Here is a 25,000-nt window from a genome sequence, read left to right as displayed (position 1 = left end):
GTCTGTGTGTCTGTGCGTCTGTGCGTCTGCGTTTCTGTGCGTCTGCGTTTCTGTGCGTCTGCGTTTCTGTGCGTCTGTGCGTCTGCGTTTCTGTGCGTCTGTGCGTCTGCGTTTCTGTGCGTCTGTGTTTCTGCGCGTCTGTGCGTCTGCGTTTCTGTGCGTCTGCGCGTCTGCGTTTCTGTGCGTCTGCGCGTCTGCGTTTCTGTGTGTCTGTGTTTCTGCGCGTCTGTGCGTCTGTGTTTCTGTGCGTCTGCGCGTCTGTGTTTCTGTGCGTCTGTGTTTCTGTGCGTCTGCGTTTCTGTGCGTCTGCGCTTCTGCGTTTCTGTGCGTCTGTGTTTCTGTGCGTCTGTGTTTCTGTGCGTCTGCGCTTCTGCGTTTCTGTGCGTCTGTGTTTCTGTGCGTCTGTGCGTCTGTGTTTCTGTGCGTCTGTGTTTCTGTGCGTCTGCGTTTCTGTGCGTCTGCGCTTCTGCGTTTCTGTGCGTCTGTGTTTCTGTGCGTCTGTGTTTCTGTGCGTCTGCGCTTCTGCGTTTCTGTGCTTCTGTGTTTCTGTGCGTCTGCGCGTCTGCGTTTCTGTGCGTCTGCGCGTCTGCGCTTCTGCGTTTCTGTGCGTCTGTGTTTCTGTGCGTCTGCGCGTCTGCGTTTCTGTGCGTCTGTGCGTCTGCGCGTCTGCGTTTCTGTGCGTCTGTGCGTCTGTGTTTCTGCGTTTCTGTGCGTCTGCGTTTCTGCGTTTCTGTGCGTCTGCGCGTCTGTGCGTCTGTGCGTCTGTGCGTCTGCGCGTCTGTGCGTCTGCGTTTCTGCGTTTCTGTGCGTCTGCGTTTCTGCGTTTCTGTGCGTCTGCGCGTCTGTGCGTCTGTGCGTCTGTGCGTCTGCGTTTCTGTGCGTCTGTGCGTCTGTGCGTCTGCGCGTCTGCGTTTCTGCGTTTCTGTGCGTCTGTGCGTCTGTGCGTCTGCGCGTCTGCGTTTCTGCGTTTCTGTGCGTCTGCGTTTCTGCGTTTCTGTGTGTCTGTGCTTCTGTGCGTCTGCGCGTCTGTGCGTCTGTGCGTCTGTGTTTCTGTGCGTCTGTGCGTCTGTGTTTCTGTGCGTCTGCGCGTCTGCGTTTCTGCGTGTCTGCGTTTCTGTGCGTCTGCGTTTCTGCGTGTCTGCGCGTCTGCGTTTCTGTGCGTCTGCGTTTCTGTGCGTCTGTGCGTCTGCGTTTCTGTGCGTCTGCGTGTCTGCGTTTCTGTGCGTCTGTGCGTCTGTGCTTCTGTGTTTCTGTGCGTCTGTGTTTCTGTGCGTCTGTGCGTCTGTGCTTCTGTGTTTCTGTGCGTCTGTGTTTATGTGCGTCTGTGCGTCTGTGCGTCTGTGTTTCTGTGCGTCTGTGTTTCTGTGCGTCTGTGCGTCTGTGCGTCTGCGCGTCTGCGTTTCTGCGTTTCTGTGCGTCTGTGCGTCTGTGCGTCTGCGCGTCTGCGTTTCTGCGTTTCTGTGCGTCTGCGTTTCTGCGTTTCTGTGTGTCTGTGCTTCTGTGCGTCTGCGCGTCTGTGCGTCTGTGCGTCTGTGCGTCTGTGTTTCTGTGCGTCTGTGCGTCTGTGTTTCTGTGCGTCTGCGCGTCTGCGTTTCTGCGTGTCTGCGTTTCTGTGCGTCTGCGTTTCTGCGTGTCTGCGCGTCTGCGTTTCTGTGCGTCTGCGTTTCTGTGCGTCTGTGCGTCTGCGTTTCTGTGCGTCTGCGTGTCTGCGTTTCTGTGCGTCTGTGCGTCTGTGCTTCTGTGTTTCTGTGCGTCTGTGTTTCTGTGCGTCTGTGCGTCTGTGCTTCTGTGTTTCTGTGCGTCTGTGTTTATGTGCGTCTGTGCGTCTGTGCGTCTGTGTTTCTGTGCGTCTGTGTTTCTGTGTTTCTGTGTTTCTGTGCGTCTGTGCTTCTGCGCGTCTGTGCGTCTGTGCGTCTGTGCGTCTGCGTTTCCGCGTGTCCGCGTGTCCGCGTGTCCGCGCGTCCGCGCGTCCATGCGTCCGTGCGTCTGTGCGTCTGTGTGTCTGTGTGTCTGTGTTTGTTGAATATGCATTTGGAGCCTTGACTGCAGCAAGGAGGCCGACAGGCAGTGAAATCAGCTCACACACACACACACACACACACACACACACACACACACACACACACACACACACACACACACACACACACACACACACACACATCTGCTTCTCTTTTCGTGTTGAGCGATTGACCGTCATCTCGTTTCCCCCCCCCCGGTTATTAAACAACTCATTGACCAGCGTTGGTTCAATTACTTGAATTCTGTTTTGTGTTTTTGTACGTGAGCCAAAATCGCCGTTTCTATAGAGAGAAATCAAATCATTCACAAGAGAGTGGGACGCTGGGCTGAAGGGAGTTGTAGTTTTCATGAAGCAAATATTCAACCTAGTTGGGCACAGAAATGTGGTAATTAACTACAATGACCATAAAAAGAGATGAGATGATGACTTTTAATTAACGAAAAATAATAAATGAATCAAATAAAAACGAAGTCAAAAACATATTATTTCACAGTAATTGACTATTTTTCTATCGAGGTCCTGCCAACGTGGACCTGACAGAGACGAAGGAAAATGTTCAATGGTTTGACAACTCAGTGAACATTCACTATTTTGACCTTTTGGAATATCCAATTTTTAAAAATCTCTAAAATCATTTTAATGGGATTACGTATTTTAATAATTAAGCTGAAACCGAACCGACCTAAAAAAAAAAATTCTCCTCCTGACTGATTGGTACATTGGTGTATCACAGTAAAGGTCAATGGTCTAACAGTCATTTCAAATGGGAGGAGATGAGGAAGATGACAGACAGCTGGGAGGAGATGAGGAAGATATCAGACAGCTGGGAGGAGGAGGAAGATACCAGACAGCTGGGAGGAGATGAGGAAGATATAAGACAGCTGCGAGGAGGAGGAAGATAACAGACAGCTGGGAGGAGGAGGAAGATATCAGACAGCTGGGAGGAGATGAAGAAGATAACAGACAGCTGGGAGGAGGTGAGGAAGATAACAGACAGCTGGGAGGAGATGAAGAAGATATCAGACAGCTAGGAGGAGGAGGAAGATATCAGACAGCTGGGAGGAGATGAGGAAGATATCAGACAGCTGGGAGGAGATGAAGAAGATATCAGACAGCTGGGAGGAGATGAGGAAGATAACAGACAGCTGGGAGGAGGAGGAAGATATCAGACAGCTGGGAGGAGATGAAGAAGATATCAGACAGCTGGGAGGAGATGAGGAAGATATCAGACAGCTGGGAGGAGATGAGGAAGATATCAGACAGCTGGGAGGAGATGAGGAAGATATCAGACAGCTGGGAGGAGATGAGGAAGATATCAGACAGCTGGGAGGAGGAGGAAGATACCAGACAGCTGGGAGGAGATGAGGAAGATGACAGACAGCTGGGAGGAGATGAGGAAGATATCAGACAGCTGCGAGGAGGAGGAAGATAACAGACAGCTGGGAGGAGGAGGAAGATATCAGACAGCTGGGAGGAGATGAAGAAGATATCAGACAGCTGGGAGGAGATGAGGAAGATATCAGACAGCTGGGAGGAGATGAGGAAGATATCAGACAGCTGGGAGGAGATGAGGAAGATATCAGACAGCTGGGAGGAGATGAGGAAGATATCAGACAGCTGGGAGGAGAGGAGGAAGATATCAGACAGCTGGGAGGAGATGAGGAAGATATCAGACAGCTGGGAGGAGATGAAGAAGATAACAGACAGCTGGGAGGAGGAGGAAGATATCAGACAGCTGGGAGGAGATGAGGAAGATATCAGACAGCTGGGAGGAGATGAGGAAGATATCAGACAGCTGGGAGGAGATGAGGAAGATATCAGACAGCTGGGAGGAGGAGGAAGATATCAGACAGCTGGGAGGAGATGAAGAAGATATCAGACAGCTGGGAGGAGGAGGAAGATATCAGACAGCTGGGAGGAGATGAGGAAGATATCAGACAGCTGGGAGGAGATGAAGAAGATAACAGACAGCTGGGAGGAGGTGAGGAAGATATCAGACAGCTGGGAGGAGGAGGAAGATATCAGACAGCTAGGAGGAGGAGGAAGATATCAGACAGCTGGGAGGAGATGAGGAAGATATCAGACAGCTGGGAGGAGATGAGGAAGATATCAGACAGCTGGGAGGAGGAGGAAGATATCAGACAGCTGGGAGGAGATGAGGAAGATATCAGACAGCTGGGAGGAGATGAGGAAGATATCAGACAGCTGGGAGGAGGAGGAAGATAGCAGACAGCTGGGAGGAGATGAGGAAGATAACAGACAGCTGGGAGGAGATGAGGAAGATATCAGACAGCTGGGAGGAGATGAGGAAGATATCAGACAGCTGGGAGGAGATGAGGAAGATATCAGACAGCTGGGAGGAGGAGGAAGATGACAGACAGCTGGGAGGAGATGAAGAAGATATCAGACAGCTGGGAGGAGATGAGGAAGATATCAGACAGCTGGGAGGAGATGAAGAAGATATCAGACAGCTGGGAGGAGATGAGGAAGATATCAGACAGCTGGGAGGAGATGAGGAAGATATCAGACAGCTGGGAGGAGATGAGGAAGATATCAGACAGCTGGGAGGAGATGAGGAAGATATCAGACAGCTGGGAGGAGGAGGAAGATAACAGACAGCAGGGAGGAGGAGGAAGATAACAGACAGCTGGGAGGAGATGAGGAAGATATCAGACAGCTGGGAGGAGGAGGAAGATAACAGACAGCAGGGAGGAGGAGGAAGATAACAGACAGCTGGGAGGAGATGAAGAAGATATCAGACAGCTGGGAGGAGGAGGAAGATATCAGACAGCTGGGAGGAGATGAGGAAGATATCAGACAGCTGGGAGGAGGAGGAAGATATCAGACAGCTGGGAGGAGGAGGAAGATATCAGACAGCTGGGAGGAGATGAAGAAGATATCAGACAGCTGGGAGGAGATGAGGAAGATATCAGACAGCTGGGAGGAGATGAGGAAGATAACAGACAGCAGGGAGGAGGAGGAAGATATCAGACAGCTGGGAGGAGGAGGAAGATATCAGACAGCTGGGAGGAGGAGGAAGATATCAGACAGCTGGGAGGAGGAGGAAGATATCAGACAGGTGGGAGGAGGAGGAAGATATCAGACAGCTGGGAGGAGGAAGAAGATAACAGACAGCAGGGAGGAGATGAGGAAGATATCAGACAGCTGGGAGGAGATGAGGAAGATATCAGACAGCTGGGAGGAGGAGGAAGATATCAGACAGCTGGGAGGAGGAGGAAGATATCAGACAGCTGGGAGGAGATGAGGAAGATATCAGACAGCTGGGAGGAGATGAAGAAGATATCAGACAGCTGGGAGGAGGAGGAAGATATCAGACAGCTGGGAGGAGATGAGGAAGATATCAGACAGCTGGGAGGAGGAGGAAGATATCAGACAGCTGGGAGGAGGAGGAAGATATCAGACAGCTGGGAGGAGGAGGAAGATATCAGACAGCAGGGAGGAGGAGGAAGATATCAGACAGCTGGGAGGAGATGAAGAAGATATCAGACAGCTGGGAGGAGTAGGAAGATATCAGACAGCTGGGAGGAGATGAGGAAGATATCAGACAGCTGGGAGGAGATGAGGAAGATATCAGACAGCTGGGAGGAGGAGGAAGATATCAGACAGCTGGGAGGAGGAGGAAGATAAGACAGCTGGGAGGAGGAGGAAGATAACAGACAGCTGGGAGGAGGAGGAAGATATCAGACAGCTGGGAGGAGATGAAGAAGATAACAGACAGCTGGGAGGAGGAGGAAGATATCAGACAGCTGGGAGGAGATGAAGAAGATAACAGACAGCTGGGAGGAGATGAAGAAGATAACAGACAGCTGGGAGGAGATGAGGAAGATATCAGACAGCTGGGAGGAGATGAGGAAGATATCAGACAGCTGGGAGGAGATGAGGAAGATAACAGACAGCTGGGAGGAGATGAGGAAGATATCAGACAGCTGGGAGGAGATGAGGAAGATATCAGACAGCTGGGAGGAGATGAGGAAGATAACAGACAGCTGGGAGGAGATGAGGAAGATATCAGACAGCTGGGAGGAGATGAGGAAGATATCAGACAGCTGGGAGGAGGAGGGAGATATCATACAGCTGGGAGGAGATGAGGAAGATATCAGACAGCTGGGAGGAGGAGGAAGATATCAGACAGCTGGGAGGAGGAGGAAGATATCAGACAGCTGGGAGGAGGAGGAAGATAAGACAGCTGGGAGGAGGAGGAAGATAACAGACAGCTGGGAGGAGGAGGAAGATATCAGACAGCTGGGAGGAGATGAAGAAGATAACAGACAGCTGGGAGGAGGAGGAAGATATCAGACAGCTGGGAGGAGATGAAGAAGATAACAGACAGCTGGGAGGAGATGAAGAAGATAACAGACAGCTGGGAGGAGATGAGGAAGATATCAGACAGCTGGGAGGAGATGAGGAAGATATCAGACAGCTGGGAGGAGATGAGGAAGATAACAGACAGCTGGGAGGAGATGAGGAAGATATCAGACAGCTGGGAGGAGATGAGGAAGATATCAGACAGCTGGGAGGAGGAGGGAGATATCATACAGCTGGGAGGAGATGAGGAAGATATCAGACAGCTGGGAGGAGGAGGAAGATATCAGACAGCTGGGAGGAGGAGGAAGATAACAGACAGCTGGGAGGAGATGAGGAAGATAGTATCTTGTTGAAAAAGGAGGAAATACAAAGACATAGAAATGGATATGATCAGAGGTGTAACCTGGCTGTGACCCCAGAGATGTGACCTGGCTGTGACCCCAGAGATGTGACCTGGCTGTGACCCCAAAGGTGTAACCTGGCTGTGACCCCAGAGGTGTAACCTGGCTGTGACCCCAGAGAAGTGACCTGGCTGTGACCCCAAAGGTGTAACCTGGCTGTGACCCCAGAGATGTAACCTGGCTGTGACCCCAGAGATGTGACCTGTCTCGCCACGCTATGGAACTCCCGATCACGGCCGGTGACGATACAGCCCGGGATCGAACCAGGGTCTGTAGTGACGGCTCTACCACTGAGATGCAGTGCCTTCTCGGGAGCCTTGTTGTCCTTATTTGGCCTCCGATCTCAATGTAATAGGGGTTGGTGTGCCACTGATTCATAGAATGCCATAGTAATTAAAGCTTATTAGCTCATTGTTTTATCCCCCCCCCAAAAAAAATCAAATCAAATCATGTGTTGATGATCACCTTGTCCTTCACGCTATGTGACGTTGCGTTCAGCATGTCATTTAGTGCAGGTGTAGACAGGATCAGATCTGTTCTATAAGACAGGCAGCTAATGTGTGTGTGTAGGTGTGCGTGTGAAAGTGTGTGTGTGTAGGTGTGCGTGTGTAGGTGTGCGTGTGAAAGTGTGTGTGTGTGGTCTGGGGGTGTGTGTGTGCGTGTGTGTGTGTGTGTGTGGTCTGGGTGTGTGTGTGTGTGTGTGTGGTCTGGGGGTGTGTGTGTGTGTGTGTGTGTGTGTGGTCTGGGGGTGTGTGTGTGTGTGTGTGTGTGTGTGGTCTGGGTGTGTGTGTGTGTGTGTGTGTGTGTGGTCTGGGGGTGTGTGTGTGTGTGGTCTGGGGGTGTGTGTGTGTGGTCTGGGTGTGTGTGTGTGTGTGTGTGGTCTGGGGGTGTGTGTGTGTGTGTGGTCTGGGGGTGTGTGTGTGTGTGTGGTCTGGGGGTGTGTGTGTGTGTGTGGTCTGGGTGTGTGTGTGTGTGTGTGGTCTGGGGGTGTGTGTGTGGGGGGGGCAGTGGAGGCTAATGAGGGGAGGACGGCTCATCATAATGGCTGGAACGGATCAAATGGAACGGTTGGACACCATGTTTCATGTATTTGATACCATTCCACTCCAGCCGTTACCACGAGCCTGTCCTCCCTAATTAAGGTGCTACCAACCTCCTGTGGAGGGGGTGGAGGGGGGAGGGAATAATTCAGGTGTTACAGCACTGTTATTAACCAGGCAGCAGTGGGCTCTGTACTCCGGTTGTCGTTGAAGGGAATAATTACAGGTGTATGTGTGTGTGTGTGTGTCTCTGTGTGTGTGTGTGTGTCTGTGTGTGTGTGTGTGTGTGTGTGTGTGTGTGTGTGTGTGTGTGTGTGTGTGTGTGTGTGTGTGTGTGTGTGTGTGTGTGTGTGTGTGTGTGTGTGTGTGTGTGTGTGTGTGTAGGTGTGTGTGTTTGTGGCGGGGGCACTGTTCTCGTCACTGTTATTATGTATAATTAGTCTGTCCCTGTATCTCTGCATCTCTTTAACCATCGCTGAGGTCAGAGGTGACGACCCCCAATGACCCCCAACGTGATCAAAGAGCTGACAAGCCCCCCCCCCCCCCCCCACTCCCTAACCCCACCAGAATAACCACCTTAATTATCACCACACAGTCCTCCTCAACAGGCTACATTATGTTACGGAGATTTAGGTAAGAGGTGGTTTTATAGTTCATTACTGTTCACATCCGTAGCTCGTCAAAGCATTTGTGCTTTACATTACAGACCTGCTGTTCTGTTACACTGGACTAGGAGAGACCTGTTGTTCTGGACTAGGAGAGACCTGTTACACTGAACTAGGAGAGACCTGTTGTTCTGGACTAGGAGAGACCTGTTACACTGAACTAGGAGAGACCTGTTGTTCTGGACTAGGAGAGACCTGTTGTTCTGTTACACTGAACTAGGAGAGACCTGTTACACTGAACTAGGAGAGACCTGTTGTTCTGAACTAGGAGAGACCTGTTGTTCTGAACTAGGAGAGACCTGTTGTTCTGAACTAGGAGAGACCTGTTACACTGAACTAGGAGAGACCTGTTGTCCTGAACTAGGAGAGACCTGTTGTTCTGGACTAGGAGAGACCTGTTGTTCTGAACTAGGAGAGACCTGTTGTTCTGGACTAGGAGAGACCTGTTGTCCTGAACTAGGAGAGACCTGTTACACTGAACTAGGAGAGACCTGTTGTTCTGGACTAGGAGAGACCTGTTACACTGGACTAGGAGAGACATGTTGTTCTGAACTAGGAGAGACCTGTTGTTCTGAACTAGGAGAGACCTGTTACACTGAACTAGGAGAGACCTGTTACACTGAACTAGGAGAGACCTGTTACACTGAACTAGGAGAGACCTGTTGTTCTGAACTAGGAGAGACCTGTTGTTCTGAACTAGGAGAGACCTGTTACACTGGACTAGGAGAGACCTGTTACACTGGACTAGGAGAGACATGTTGTTCTGAACTAGGAGAGACCTGTTGTTCTGAACTAGGAGAGACCTGTTGTTCTGAACTAGGAGAGACCTGTTACACTGAACTAGGAGAGACCTGTTGTTCTGAACTAGGAGAGAGCTGTTACACTGAACTAGGAGAGACCTGTTGTTCTGAACTAGGAGAGACCTGTTACACTGAACTAGGAGAGACCTGTTGTCCTGAACTAGGAGAGACCTGTTGTTCTGAACTAGGAGAGACCTGTTGTTCTGGACTAAGAGAGACCTGTTGTTCTGAACTAGGAGAGACCTGTTGTTCTGAACTAGGAGAGACCTGTTACACTGAACTAGGAGAGACCTGTTGTTCTGGACTAGGAGAGACCTGTTGTTCTGGACTAGGAGAGACCTGTTGTTCTGGACTAGGAGAGACCTGTTACACTGAACTAGGAGAGACCTGTTACACTGAACTAGGAGAGACCTGTTGTTCTGAACTAGGAGAGACCTGTTGTTCTGAACTAGGAGAGACATGTTGTTCTGGACTAGGAGAGACCTGTTACACTGAACTAGGAGAGACCTGTTACACTGAACTAGGAGAGACCTGTTGTTCTGGACTAGGAGAGACCTGTTGTTCTGGACTAGGAGAGACCTGTTGTTCTGGACTAGGAGAGACCTGTTACACTGAACTAGGAGAGACCTGTTACACTGAACTAGGAGAGACCTGTTGTTCTGAACTAGGAGAGACCTGTTGTTCTGAACTAGGAGAGACCTGTTGTCCTGAACTAGGAGAGACCTGTTGTCCTGGACTAGGAGAGACCTGTTACACTGAACTAGGAGAGACCTGTTACACTGAACTAGGAGAGACCTGTTGTTCTGAACTAGGAGAGACCTGTTGTTCTGGACTAGGAGAGACCTGTTGTTCTGAACTAGGAGAGACCTGTTACACTGAACTAGGAGAGACCTGTTGTTCTGGACTAGGAGAGACCTGTTACACTGAACTAGGAGAGACCTGTTGTTCTGAACTAGGAGAGACCTGTTACACTGAACTAGGAGAGACCTGTTGTTCTGGACTAGGAGAGACCTGTTGTCCTGAACTAGGAGAGACCTGTTGTTCTGAACTAGGAGAGACCTGTTGTTCTGAACTAGGAGAGACCTGTTGTTCTGAACTAGGAGAGACCTGTTACACTGAACTAGGAGAGACCTGTTACACTGAACTAGGAGAGACCTGTTGTTCTGAACTAGGAGAGACCTGTTGTTCTGAACTAGGAGAGACCTGTTACACTGAACTAGGAGAGACCTGTTGTTCTGAACTAAGAGAGACCTGTTGTTCTGGACTAGGAGAGACCTGTTACACTGAACTAGGAGAGACCTGTTACACTGAACTAGGAGAGACCTGTTGTTCTGAACTAGGAGAGACCTGTTACACTGAACTAGGAGAGACCTGTTACACTGAACTAGGAGAGACCTGTTACACTGAACTAGGAGAGACCTGTTGTCCTGAACTAGGAGAGACCTGTTACACTGAACTAGGAGAGAGCTGTTACACTGAACTAGGAGAGACCTGTTGTTCTGAACTAGGAGAGACCTGTTGTTCTGGACTAGGAGAGACCTGTTGTTCTGAACTAGGAGAGACCTGTTGTTCTGGACTAGGAGAGACCTGTTGTCCTGGACTAGGAGAGACCTGTTGTTCTGGACTAGGAGAGACCTGTTGTCCTAAACTAAGAGAGACCTGTTGTTCTGTTACACTGAGAGAGAGAGAGAGAGAGAGAGAGAGAGAGAGAGAGAGAGAAGAGAGAGAGAGAGAGAGAGAGAGAGAGAGAGAGAGAGAGAGAGAGAGAGAGAGAGAGAGAAGAGAGAGAGAGGGAGAGAGAGAGAAGAGAGAGAAGAGAGAGAAGGCTAAAACATTTGAGGGGGAAAGTAGAGAGAGAGAAGGAAAGAAGGCAGGGAAGGAAGAGAAAGAGAAAGGGGGAGGGCTCTGTGCTAGTTTATACCTGTCCCCAAGGTGCTGCAGAATGGCACAGCATATTTCTGAACAAGCTCTGTCTCGCTTTCTGCACCAGCGGAGGGAGGTTTCACACACACATACATACACACACACATACACATACACACACACATACACACACACACACACCACACATACATACACACACACATACACACACACACACATACATACACACACACACTTTCTGCACCAGCACAAACAAACAACCAGATGGCCAGGGAGAGAGGGATAAGATGTTTTTACACTCCTCCAGGCAACCCTCTGCTTCATTCACTCCTTATTGTTAATCTCTCTACCCCTCAAAGAACTATCCCTCCCTCCCTCCATTCTACAGGCTTAAAGAACTATCCCTCCCTCCCTCCTCCATTCTACAGGCTTAAAGAACTATCCCTCCCTCCCTCCTCCATTCTACAGGCTTAAAGAACTATCCCTCCCTCCTCCATTCTACAGGCTTAAAGAACTATCCCTCCCTCCCTCCATTCTACAGGCTTAAAGAACTATCCCTCCCTCCCTCCATTCTACAGGCTTAAAGAACTATCCCTCCCTCCCTCCTCCATTCTACAGGCTTAAAGAACTATCCCTCCCTCCCTCCATTCTACAGGCTTAAAGAACTATCCCTCCCTCTCCTCCATTCTACAGGCTTAAAGAACTATCCCTCCCTCCCTCCTCCATTCTACAGGCTTAAAGAACTATCCCTCCCTCCATTCTACAGGCTTAAAGAACTATCCCTCCCTCCCTCCCTCCATTCTACAGGCTTAAAGAACTATCCCTCCCTCCTCCATTCTACAGGCTTAAAGAACTATCCCTCCCTCCTCCATTCTACAGGCTTAAAGAACTATTCCTCCCTCCTCCATTCTACAGGCTTAAAGAACTATCCCTCCCTCCCTCCATTCTACAGGCTTAAATAACTATCCCTCCCTCCCTCCATTCTACAGGCTTAAAGAACTATCCCTCCCTCCATTCTACAGGCTTAAAGAACTATCCCTCCCTCCTCCATTCTACAGGCTTAAAGAACTATCCCTCCCTCCCTCCATTCTACAGGCTTAAATAACTATCCCTCCCTCCCTCCATTCTACAGAACTATCCCTCCCTCCCTCCATTCTACAGGCTTAAAGAACTATCCCTCCCTCCCTCCATTCTACAGGCTTAAAGAACTATCCCTCCCTCCCTCCATTCTACAGGCTTAAAGAACTATCCCTCCCTCCCTCCATTCTACAGGCTTAAAGAACTATCCCTCCCTCCTCCATTCTACAGGCTTAAAGAACTATCCCTCCCTCCTCCATTCTACAGGCTTAAAGAACTATCCCTCCCTCCCTCCATTCTACAGGCTTAAAGAACTATCCCTCCCTCCCTCCATTCTACAGGCTTAAAGAACTATCCCTCCCTCCTCCATTCTACAGGCTTAAAGAACTATCCCTCCCTCCTCCATTCTACAGGCTTAAAGAACTATCCCTCCCTCCCTCCATTCTACAGGCTTAAAGAACTATCCCTCCCTCCCTCCATTCTACAGGCTTAAAGAACTATCCCTCCCTCCCTCCATTCTACAGGCTTAAAGAACTATCCCTCCCTCCCTCCATTCTACAGGCTTAAAGAACTATCCCTCCCTCCCTCCCTCCATTCTACAGGCTTAAAGAACTATCCCTCCCTCCCTCCATTCTACAGGCTTAAAGAACTATCCCTCCCTCCCTCCATTCTACAGGCTTAAAGAACTATCCCTCCCTCCCTCCATTCTACAGGCTTAAAGAACTATCCCTCCCTCCCTCCATTCTACAGGCTTAAAGAACTATCCCCCTCCCTCCATTCTACAGGCTTAAAGAACTATCCCTCCCTCCCTCCATTCTCCTTAAAGAACTCCATTCTACAGGCTTAAAGAACTATCCCTCCCTCCCTCCATTCTACAGGCTTAAAGAACTATCCCTCCCTCCCTCCATTCTACAGGCTTAAAGAACTATCCCTCCCTCCCTCCATTCTACAGGCTTAAAGAACTATCCCTCCCTCCCTCCATTCTACAGGCTTAAAGAACTATCCCTCCCTCCCTCCATTCTACAGGCTTAAAGAACTATTCTACAGGCTTAAAGAACTATCCCTCCTCCTCCATTCTACAGGCTTAAAGAACTATCCCTCCCTCCCTCCATTCTACAGGCTTAAAGAACTATCCCTCCCTCCCTCCATTCTACAGGCTTAAAGAACTATCCCTCCCTCCCTCCATTCTACAGGCTTAAAGAACTATCCCTCCCTCCCTCCATTCTACAGGCTTAAAGAACTATCCCTCCCCTCCTCCATTCTACAGGCTTAAAGAACTATCCCTCCCTCCCTCCATTCTACAGGCTTAAAAGAACTATCCCTCCCTCCCTCCATTCTACAGGCTTAAAGAACTATCCCTCCCTCCCTCCATTCTACAGGCTTAAAGAACTATCCCTCCCTCCCTCCATTCTACAGGCTTAAAGAACTATCCCTCCCTCCCTCCATTCTACAGGCTTAAAGAACTATCCCTCCCTCCTCCATTCTACAGGCTTAAAGAACTATCCCTCCCTCCTCCATTCTACAGGCTTAAAGAACTATCCCTCCCTCCCTCCATTCTACAGGCTTAAAGAACTATCCCTCCCTCCATTCTACAGGCTTATAGAACTATCCCTCCCTCCATTCTACAGGCTTAAAGAACTATCCCTCCCTCCTCCATTCTACAGGCTTAAAGAACTATCCCTCCTCCCTCCATTCTACAGGCTTAAAGAACTATCCCTCCCTCTCTCCATTCTACAGGCTTAAAGAACTATCCCTCCCTCCCTCCATTCTACAGGCTTAAAGAACTATCCCTCCCTCCATTCTACAGGCTTAAAGAACTATCCCTCCCTCCCTCCATTCTACAGGCTTAAAGAACTATCCCTCCCTCCCTCCATTCTACAGGCTTAAAGAACTATCCCTCCCTCCCTCCATTCTACAGGCTTAAAGAACTATCCCTCCCTCCCCATCCATTCTATTCTAGGCTTAAAGAACTATCCCTCCCTCCCTCCATTCTACAGGCTTAAAGAACTATCCCTCCCTCCCTCCATTCTACAGGCTTAAAGAACTATCCCTCCCTCCCTCCATTCTACAGGCTTAAAGAACTATCCCTCCCTCCCTCCATTCTACAGGCTTAAAGAACTCCCTCCCTCCCTCCATTCTACAGGCTTAAAGAACCCCTCCCTCCATTCTACAGGCTTAAAGAACTATCCCTCCCTCCCTCCATTCTACAGGCTTAAAGAACTATCCCTCCCTCCCTCCATTCTACAGGCTTAAAGAACTATCCCTCCCTCCTCCATTCTACAGGCTTAAAGAACTATCCCTCCCTCCTCCATTCTACAGGCTTAAAGAACTATCCCTCCCTCCCTCAGGCTTAAAGAACTATCCCTCCTCCATTCTACAGGCTTAAAGAACTATCCCTCCCTCCTCCATTCTCCATTCCCTCCAGGCTTAAAGAACTATCCCTCCCTCCCTCCATTCTACAGGCTTAAAGAACTATCCCTCCCTCCCTCCATTCTACAGGCTTAAAGAACTATCCCTCCCTCCTCCATTCTACAGGCTTAAAGAACTATCCATCCCTCCCCTCCATTCTACAGGCTTAAAGAACTATCCCTCCCTCCTCCATTCTACAGGCTTAAAGAACTATCCCTCCCTCCCTCCCTCCATTCTACAGGCTTAAAGAACTATCCCTCCCTCCATTCTACAGGCTTAAAGAACTATCCTTCCTCCATTCTACAGGCTTAAAGAACTATCCCTCCCTCCCTCCATTCTACAGGCTTAAAGAACTATCCCTCCCTCCCTCCATTCTACAGGCTTAAAGAACTATCCCTCCCTCCCTCCATTCTACAGGCTTAAAGAACTATCCCTCCCTCCCTCCATTCTACAGGCTTAAAGAACTATCCCTCCCTCCCTCCCTCCATTCTACAGGCTTAAAGAACTATCCCTCCCTCCCTCCTCCATTCTACAGGCTTAAAGAACTATCCCTCCCTCCCTCCATTCTACAGGCTTAAAGAACTATCCCTCCCTCCCTCCATTCTACAGGCTTAAAGAACTATCCCTCCCTCCCTCCATTCTACAGGCTTAAAGAACTATCCCTCCCTCCCTCCATTCTACAGGCTTAAAGAACTATCCCTCCCTCCCTCCATTCTACAGGCTTAAAGAACTATCCCTCCCTCCCTCCTCCATTCTACAGGCTTAAAGAACTATCCCTCCCTCCTCCATTCTACAGGCTTAAAGAACTATCCCTCCCTCCCTCCATTCTAAAGGCTTAAAGAACTATCCCTCCCTCCATCCATTCTACAGGCATAAAGAACTATCCCCATCCATTCTACAGGCTCCCCTCCTCCATTCTACAGGCTTAAAGAACTATCCCTCCCTCCCTCCATTCTACAGGCTTAAAGAACTATCCCTCCCTCCCTCCATTCTACAGGCTTAAAGAACTATCCCTCCCTCCATCCATTCTACAGGCTTAAAGAACTATCCCTCCCTCCCTCCCTCCCTCCATTCTACAGGCTTAAAGAACTATCCCTCCCTCCCTCCATTCTACAGGCTTAAAGAACTATCCCTCCCTCCCTCCATTCTACAGGCTTAAAGAACTATCCCTCCCTCCCTCCATTCTACAGGCTTAAAGAACTATCCCTCCCTCCCTCCATTCTACAGGCTTAAAGAACTATCCCTCCCTCCATTCTACAGGCTTAAAGAACTATCCCTCCCTCCCTCCATTCTACAGGCTTAAAGAACTATCCCTCCCTCCCTCCATTCTACAGGCTTAAAGAACTATCCCTCCCTCCCTCCATTCTACAGGCTTAAAGAACTATCCCTCCCTCCCTCCCTCCATTCTACAGGCTTAAAGAACTATCCCTCCCTCCCTCCATTCTACAGGCTTAAAGAACTATCCCTCCCTCCCTCCATTCTACAGGCTTAAAGAACTATCCCTCCCTCCTCCATTCTACAGGCTTAAAGAACTATCCCTCCCTCCCTCCATTCTACAGGCTTAAAGAACTATCCCTCCCTCCCTCCATTCTACAGGCTTAAAGAACTATCCCTCCCTCCATCCATTCAACAGGCTTAAAGAACTATCCCTCCCTCCCTCCATTCTACAGGCTTAAAGAACTATCCCTCCCTCCCTCCATTCTACAGGCTTAAAGAACTATCCCTCCCTCCCTCCATTCTACAGGCTTAAAGAACTATCCCTCCCTCCCTCCATTCTACAGGCTTAAAGAACTATCCCTCCCTCCATTCTACAGGCTTAAAGAACTATCCCTCCCTCCCTCCATTCAACAGGCTTAAAGAACTATCCCTCCCTCCCTCCATTCTACAGGCTTAAAGAACTATCCCTCCCTCCCTCCATTCTACAGGCTTAAAGAACTATCCCTCCCTCCCTCCATTCTACAGGCTTAAAGAACTATCCCTCCCTCCATTCTACAGGCTTAAAGAACTATCCCTCCCTCCCTCCATTCTACAGGCTTAAAGAACTATCCCTCCCTCCCTCCATTCTACAGGCTTAAAGAACTATCCCTCCCTCCCTCCATTCTACAGGCTTAAAGAACTATCCCTCCCTCCCTCCCTCCATTCTACAGGCTTAAAGAACTATCCCTCCCTCCCTCCATTCTACAGGCTTAAAGAACTATCCCTCCCTCCCTCCATTCTACAGGCTTAAAGAACTATCCCTCCCTCCTCCATTCTACAGGCTTAAAGAACTATCCCTCCCTCCCTCCATTCTACAGGCTTAAAGAACTATCCCTCCCTCCCTCCATTCTACAGGCTTGAAGAACTATCCCTCCTCCATTCTACAGGCTTAAAGAAAGTCCACCTATACTAGACTAGTAGCCTGATGGGAGACAGCTATCCAAACGGAACGTCAAGAAGAGGAGGGAGTGAGAGAGGACAGGTAGGGGAAGAACCACCCAGCCTCCATCAACACCACCCAGCAGCCTCCATCAAAACCACCCAGCAGTCTCCATCAAAACTACCCAGCAGTCTCCGTCAGAATTACCCAGCAGCCTCCATCAGAATTACCCAGCAGCCTCCATCAAAACCACCCAGCAGCCTCCATCAAAACTACCCAGCAGCCTCCATCAAAACCACCCAGCAGCCTCCATCAAAACCACCCAGTAGCCTCCATCAGAATTACCCAGCAGCCTCCATCCCTCTTCAAGGAATACCTAGGATAGGATAAAGCAATCCTTCTCACCCCCCCCCCTTATGATTTAGATGCACTATTGTAAAGTGGCTGTTCCACTGATGTCAGGTGAATTCACCAATTTGTAAGTCGCTCTGGATAAGAGCGTCTGCTAAATGACTTAAATGTAAATGTAAATGTAAATCAAAACTACCCAGCAGCCTCCATCAAAAACCACCCAGCAGCCTCCATCAAAACCACCCAGCAGCCTCCATCAAAACAACCCAGCAGCCTCCATCAGAATTAACCAGCAGCCTTCATCAGAATTACCCAGCAGCCTCCATCAAAACCACCCAGCAGCCTCCATCAAAACTACCCAGCAGCCTCCATCAAAACCACCCAGCAGCCTCCATCAAAACCACCCAGCAGCCTCCATCAAAACCACCCAGTAGCCTCCATCAAAACCACCCAGCAGCCTCCATCAAAACCACCCAGCAGTCTCCATCAAAACCACCCAGCAGTCTCCATCAAAACCACCCAGCAGCTCCATCAAAACCACCCAGCAGCCTCCATCAAAACCACCCAGCAGCTCCATCAAAACCACCCAGCAGCCTCCGGCTAGTAGAAAGTAATACCAACAACAAGATGAATTTGTCATCGTTGATAAAAATAGACGCGTGACCACAAGCCTATTAATCTCAGTCGTCACAGACAGAATATTCTGTCTTGCAACATCAAACCTGACAGAAAACATGTAGAATAATTATCCAGAAAGGAGAGGGTCTAGGTGAGGTGGAACCTGAAAGGAGAGGGTCTAGGGGAGGTGGAACCTGAAAGGAGAGTGTCTAGGTGAGGTGGAACATGAAAGGAGAGGGTCTAGGTGAGGTGTAACCTGAAAGGAGAGGGTCTAGGTGAGGTGGAACATGAAAGGAGAGGGTCTAGGGGAGGTGGAACCTGAAAGGAGAGTGTTTAGGTGAGGTGGAACCTGAAAGGAGAGGGTCTAGGTGAGGTGGAACCTGAAAGGGTCTAGGTGAGGTGGAACCTGAAAGGAGAGGGTCTAGGTGAGGTGGGACCAGAAAGGAGAGGGTCTAGGTGAGGTGGGACCTGAAAGGAGAGGGTCTAGGTGAGGTGGAACCTGAAAGGAGAGGGTCTAGGGGAGGTGGAACATGAAAGGAGAGGGTCTCGGTGAGGTGGAACCTGAAAGGGTCTAGGTGAGGTGGAACCTGAAAGGGTCTAGGTGAGGTGGAACCTGAAAGGAGAGGGTCTAGGTGAGGTGGAACCTGAAAGGGTCTAGGTGAGGTCAGGTGTGTAATAATAAATTAGCGGATGTCGTTCATGTGTTAGAAGCATTATTATCTATTCAAAAGCAGGCAAACCAGTAAAATATGGTTAACAATATTTGCATTACCCGAGGGCTTGGACCAACCAATGAAAAACACTCAGTTTGAATTGAAATGCAGAGAGTGAAGGGTACACACAGCTCAACTAAAGCGCTGCCTCTTTCTTTTATGTGAGGTTAACATCTTAACCCCCTGGAACACACATTAAACACAGCTGTGTCTGTCTCTCCTCCAGTCATCTGAATGGGAATCAAACACAGATGATGGATATAACTAAAGGTAAGGAGGTCTAGCCATAATCTGAAGCGACAGAACTAAAACTATGGTGGTCTAGCTATAATCTGAAGACATAGCACTAGAATTGAGGTGATCTAGCTATTATCTGAAGAGATAGCTGTCAGGATTTGGCCAGGGTTGTTCCGGGTTTTGGTCACTAGATGCCCCCATTGTGCTTTTTGACCTTATGTTTTTTCCCTTGTTCCCCATTATTATTTGCACCTGTACCTCGTTTCCCCTGATTGTATTTAAACCCTTAGTTTCCCTCAGTTCTGTGCTCTGTGTTTGTATGTTAGCACCCAGCCCTAGTGTTCTGTGTATTCTTGTCGTTTCCGGTGGATGCTCTTATGGAATTCTGTTTTTGTTTTTGAGTATCTCTTGAGGCTTTTTTGTGCTATTCCTACCACCTTTTGGATTTGCCATTTTTGTATTTAAGGACTTCTCCTTTTTACTTTATTAAATACACCGTCTTAAGTACTGCTGTGTCTGCCTCATCTTCTGGGTTCTGCTGACTATTCGTGGCTCAGTTGGTTAAGTGACTGTTTCTCACTCCGGAGACCCAAGTTCGTAACCGGGTCCTGACAATAGCACTAGAACTGAGGTGATCTAGCTATAATCTGAAGAGATAGCACTAGAATTGAGGTGATCTAGCTATTATCTGAAGAGATAGCACTAGAACTGAGGTGATCTAGCTATAATCTGAAGAGATAGCACTAGAATTGAGGTGATCTAGCTATAATCTGAAGAGATAGCACTAGAACTGAGGTGATCTAGCTATAATCTGAAGAGATAGCACTAGAATTGAGGTGATCTAGCTACAATCTGAAGATATAGCACTAGAACTGAGGTGATCTAGCTATAATCTGAAGAGATAGCACTAAAATTGAGCATGAAAATTGAGATGATCTAGCTATAATCTGAAGAGATAGCACTATAATTGAGGTGATCTAGCTATAATCTGAAGAGATAGCACTAGAATTGAGGTGATCAAGCCATAATCTGAAGAGATAGCACTAAAATTGAGGTGATCTAGACCTCAATTTGTGACTGTGACCTCATCAGAGGAACTAGACCTTGGAGCAGAACAGGAAGTCCTGTGTGACTGTGACCTCACCAGAGGAACTAGACCTTGGAGCAGAACAGGAAGTCCTGTGTGACTGTGACCTCACCAGAGGAACTAGACCTTGGAGCAGAACAGGAAGTCCTGTGTGACTGTGACCTCACCAGAGGAACTAGACCTTGGAGCAGAACAGGAAGTCCTGTGTGACTGTGACCTCATCAGAGGAACTAGACCTTGGAGCAGAACAGGAAGTCCTGTGTGACTGTGACCTCACCAGAGGAAATAGACCTTGGAGCAGAACAGGAAGTCCTGTGTGACTGTGACCTCACCAGAGGAACTAGACCTTGGAGCAGAACAGGAAGTCCTGTGTGACTGTGACCTCACCAGAGGAACAGGAAGTCATTTTTTAAAACTATTAACTATTACGTAACTATTCTATAACACGTTCTGCTGGAGTATAATGACTGTCACAACTGTGGAGACATGCAGGGATGGAACTACAGCAGGCAGGCACACACACACACACACACACACACACACACACACACACACACACACACTCACACTCACACTCACACTCACACTCACACTCACACTCACACTCACACTCAAACACAGACACACACACACACACAGACACAGACACAGACATATGCACAGACACACACACACACAGACACACACACACACACACACACACACACACACACACACACGCACAGACACACACACACACACACGCACAGACACACACACAGACACAGACACACACACACACAGACACAGACATTTGCACACACAGACACATAGACACACACACACACACATAAACACACACACACACACACAGACACACACACACACACTCACACACAAACACACACACACAGACACACAAACACACACACACAGACACACACACAGACACCAGGTTGGACTAATTTCTTGTACTTTACCGCATCAGAGAAGGCAGATTTCGAGAATTTAAAAAACAACTCCCATCTGCATACAGCGTTGTGCGTCCCATATAGTACCCTCCCTATGTAGGGCCCCTACGGTCCTGGTCAAACGTAGTGCACTATAAAGGGAATAGGGCGCCATTTGGGACATGGAAATACTGTCACTAAATTTGCACTTGAATTGAACCTGGGCCACGTGAAGGAATAGAGAAGTCTCTTCTGGAGGGAGAGAGGGGTGGAGGGGATGGAGGGGATGGAGGGAGAGAGGGTGGAGGGGATGGAGGGAGAGAGGGGGTGGAGGGGATGGAGGGGATGGAGGGAGAGAGGGGTGGAGGGGATGGAGGGGATGGAGGGGAGAGAGGGGTGGAGGGGATGGAAGGAGAGAGGGGTGGAGGGGATGGAGGGGATGGAGGGAGAGAGGGGTGGAGGGGATGGAGGGAGAGAGGGGTGGAGGGGATGGAGGGGATGGAGGGAGAGAGGGGTGGAGGGGATGGAGGGGATGGAGGGAAGAGGGGTGGAGGGGATGGAGGGAGAGAGGGGTGGAGGGGATGGAGGGGATGGAGGGAGAGAGGGGTGGAGGGGATGGAGGGAGAGAGGGGTGGAGGGGATGGAGGGAGAGGGGGGTGGAGGGGATGGAGGGGATGGAGGGAGAGAGGGTGGAGGGGATGGAGGGGATGGAGGGAGAGAGGGGTGGAGGGGATGGAGGGAGAGAGGGGTGGAGGGGATGGAGGGGATGGAGGGAGGAGAGGGGGTGGAGGGGGATGGAGGGGATGGAGGGAGAGAGGGGGTGGAGGGATGGAGGAGAGAGAGGGGGGTGGAGGGGATGGAGGGAGAGAGGGGTGGAGGGGATGGAGGGGATGGAGGGAGAGAGGGTGGAGGGGATGGAGGGATGGAGGGAGAGAGGGGTGGAGGGGATGGAGGGAGAGAGGGGGTGGAGGGGATGGAGGGAGAGAGTGGTGGAGGGGATGGAGGGAGAGAGGGGTGGAGGGAGAGAGTGGTGGAGGGGATGGAGGGAGAGAGGGGTGGAGGGGATGGAGGGAGAGAGTGGTGGAGGGGATGGAGGGAGAGAGGGGTGGAGGGGATGGAGGGAGAGAGTGGAGGAGGGAGAGAGTGGTGGAGGGAGAGAGTGGTGGAGGGATGGAGGGAGAGAGTGGTGGAGGGAGAGAGTGGTGAAGGGAGAGAGTGGTGGAGGGGATGGAGGGAGAGAGTGGTGGAGGGGATGGAGGGAGAGAGGGGTGGAGGGAAAGAGTGGTGGAGGGGATGGAGGGAGAGAGTTGTGGAGGGAGAGAGTGGTGAAGGGAGAGAGTGGTGGAGGGGATAGAGTGGTGGAGGGGATAGAGTGGTGGAGGGAATGGAGGGAGAGAGTGGTGAAGGGAGAGAGTGGTGGAGGGGATGGAGGGAGAGAGTGGTGAAGGGAGAGAGTGGTGGAGGGAGAGAGTGGTGAAGGGAGAGAGTGGTGGAGGGGATAGAGTGGTGGAGGGGATAGAGTGGTGGAGGGAATGGAGGGAGAGAGTGGTGAAGGGAGAGAGTGGTGGAGGGGATGGAGGGAGAGAGTGGTGGAGGGGATGGAGAGAGAGAGTGGTGGAGGGGATGGAGGGGATGGAGGGAGAGAGTGGTGGAGGGGATGGAGGGAGAGAGTGGTGGAGGGAGAGAGTGGTGAAGGGAGAGAGTGGTGAAGGGAGAGAGTGGTGGAGGGAATGGAGGGAGAGAGAGTGGTGAAGGGAGAGAGTGGTGGAGGGAGAGAGTGGTGAAGGGAGAGAGTGGTGGAGGGGATAGAGTGGTGGAGGGGATAGAGTGGTGGAGGGAATGGAGGGAGAGAGTGGTGAAGGGAGAGAGTGGTGGAGGGGATGGAGGGAGAGAGTGGTGGAGGGGATGGAGAGAGAGTGGTGGAGGGGATGGAGGGGATGGAGGGAGAGAGGGGTGGAGGGGATGGAGGGAGAGAGGGGTGGAGGGAAAGAGTGGTGGAGGGGATGGAGGGAGAGAGTTGTGGAGGGAGAGAGTGGTGAAGGGAGAGAGTGGTGGAGGGGATAGAGTGGTGGAGGGGATAGAGTGGTGGAGGGAATGGAGGGAGAGAGTGGTGAAGGGAGAGAGTGGTGGAGGGAGAGAGTGGTGAAGGGAGAGAGTGGTGGAGGGGATAGAGTGGTGGAGGGGATAGAGTGGTGGAGGGAATGGAGGGAGAGAGTGGTGAAGGGAGAGAGTGGTGGAGGGGGATGGAGGGAGAGAGTGGTGGAGGGGATGGAGGGAGAGAGTTGTGGAGGGAGAGAGTGGTGGAGGGGATAGAGTGGTGGAGGGGATAGAGTGGTGGAGGGGATAGAGTGGTGGAGGGGATAGAGTGAGAGAGTGGTGGAGGGGTAGAATCATAGACCTTTCAATGATCAGAAATAGTTTTTTTAATTGCATTTCTGTCGTTTATCAGATGTTCTTATCCAGAGCCACATTTTAATACTGGTCCCCCGAGGGGAATCGAATCCAAACACCATGCTCTACCAACTGAGCTACACGGGACTAATTATAATGATAAAACATGGATTAACATCAAACATCAGAGCTTGGAGAACCTGCTAAAGGAGGCTCCTCTCTCCTGCTATGGACCAGGTTGTCCATGTACCTGCTCAAGGAGACTCCTCTCTCCTGTTATGGACCAGGTTGTCCATGTACCTGCTAAAGGAGGCTCCTCTCTCCTGCTATGGACCAGGTTGTCCATGTACCTGCTCAAGGAGACTCCTCTCTCCTGCTATGGACCAGGTTGTCCATGTACCTGCTAAAGGAGACTCCTCTCTCCTGCTATGGACCAGGTTGTCCATGTACCTGCTAAAGGAGGCTCCTCTCTCCTGCTATGGACCAGGTTGTCCATGTACCTGCTAAAGGAGACTCCTCTCTCCTGCTATGGACCAGGTGGTCCATGTACCTGCTAAAGGAGACCCTTCTCTCCTGCTATGGACCAGGTGGTCCATGTACCTGCTAAAGGAGACTCCTCTCTCCTGCTATGGACCAGGTTGTCCATGTACCTACTGAAGGAGACTCCTCTCTCCTGCTATGGACCAGGTTGTCCATGTACCTGCTAAAGGAGACTCCTCTCTCCTGCTATGGACCAGGTTGTCCATGTACCTGCTAAAGGACACTCCTCTCTCCTGCTATGGACCAGGTTGTCCATGTACCTGCTAAAGGAGACTCCTCTCTCCTGCTATGGACCAGGTTGTCCATGTACCTGCTAAAGGAGGCCCCTCTCTCCTGCTATGGACCAGGTTGTCCATGTACCTGCTCAAGGAGACTCCTCTCTCCTGCTATGGACCAGGTTGTCCATGTACCTGCTAAAGGACACTCCTCTCTCCTGCTATGGACCAGGTTGTCCATGTACCTGCTAAAGGAGGCTCCTCTCTCCTGCTATGGACCAGGTGGTCCATGTACCTGCTAAAGGAGGCTCCTCTCTCCTGCTATGGACCAGGTTGTCCATGTACCTGCTAAAGGAGGCTCCTCTCTCCTGCTATGGACCAGGTTGTCCATGTACCTGCTAAAGGAGACTCCTCTCTCCTGCTATGGACCAGGTGGTCCATGTACCTGCTAAAGGAGACTCCTCTCTCCTGCTATGGACCAGGTTGTCCATGTACCTGCTGAAGGAGACTCCTCTCTCCTGCTATGGACCAGGTGGTCCATGTACCGGCTAAAGGAGGAGCCTTTCTGTCAACCTCAAACTTTCAGTCGATCTTCATGGTTCACTAAATAGCGAGAGGAGATAATATACATAAGCTTCTGAAATGCATATATGTTAGATTAGATCATATATTTCTCAGAAAGAGCAAGTCCTTCAGAAAATGATAAGCGGACTATCTCCACTTTGTATGATTATAATTTATTCAGTGAAAGGGAAGCCATCTGGTGTATTCATCTCCTTAGTATCACACACACACACACACACACACGATGACAAAAAGCTGTAGAAAGTGGAAGCGACGATGTGGGGAATGTGCGATGATGCCGTTTGAGGGATTGCAGGGCTATCTAAACTTAACTATCATCTCAGTCAGAGGAAAAGAAATGCTTCATTCCAGAG

General features: G+C 50.2%; 1 protein-coding gene across 1 annotated transcript in view; it reads right to left on the bottom strand.

Annotated features, from left to right (window-relative positions):
- The window catches only part of LOC135536436 (trichohyalin-like), a gene marked incomplete at its 3' end in the record, with an annotated part of 49,880 nt that overhangs the window by 2,660 nt on the left and 22,220 nt on the right, over positions 1 to 25,000 (bottom strand). Inside the window, exon 2 of the mRNA XM_064962775.1 lies at positions 1 to 1,290. This exon is cut by the window's left edge and continues 1,176 nt beyond it. Coding sequence (XP_064818847.1) covers positions 1 to 1,290 — 1,290 coding nt within the window. The remainder of the gene's footprint in view (positions 1,291 to 25,000) is intronic.

Source organism: Oncorhynchus masou, unplaced genomic scaffold, assembly GCF_036934945.1.
Source record: "Oncorhynchus masou masou isolate Uvic2021 unplaced genomic scaffold, UVic_Omas_1.1 unplaced_scaffold_618, whole genome shotgun sequence".
NCBI classification, from domain to species: domain Eukaryota; kingdom Metazoa; phylum Chordata; class Actinopteri; order Salmoniformes; family Salmonidae; genus Oncorhynchus; species Oncorhynchus masou.
The sequence above is the reverse complement of the archived record's forward strand: the minus strand, read 5'-3'. Positions and strand labels throughout refer to the sequence as shown.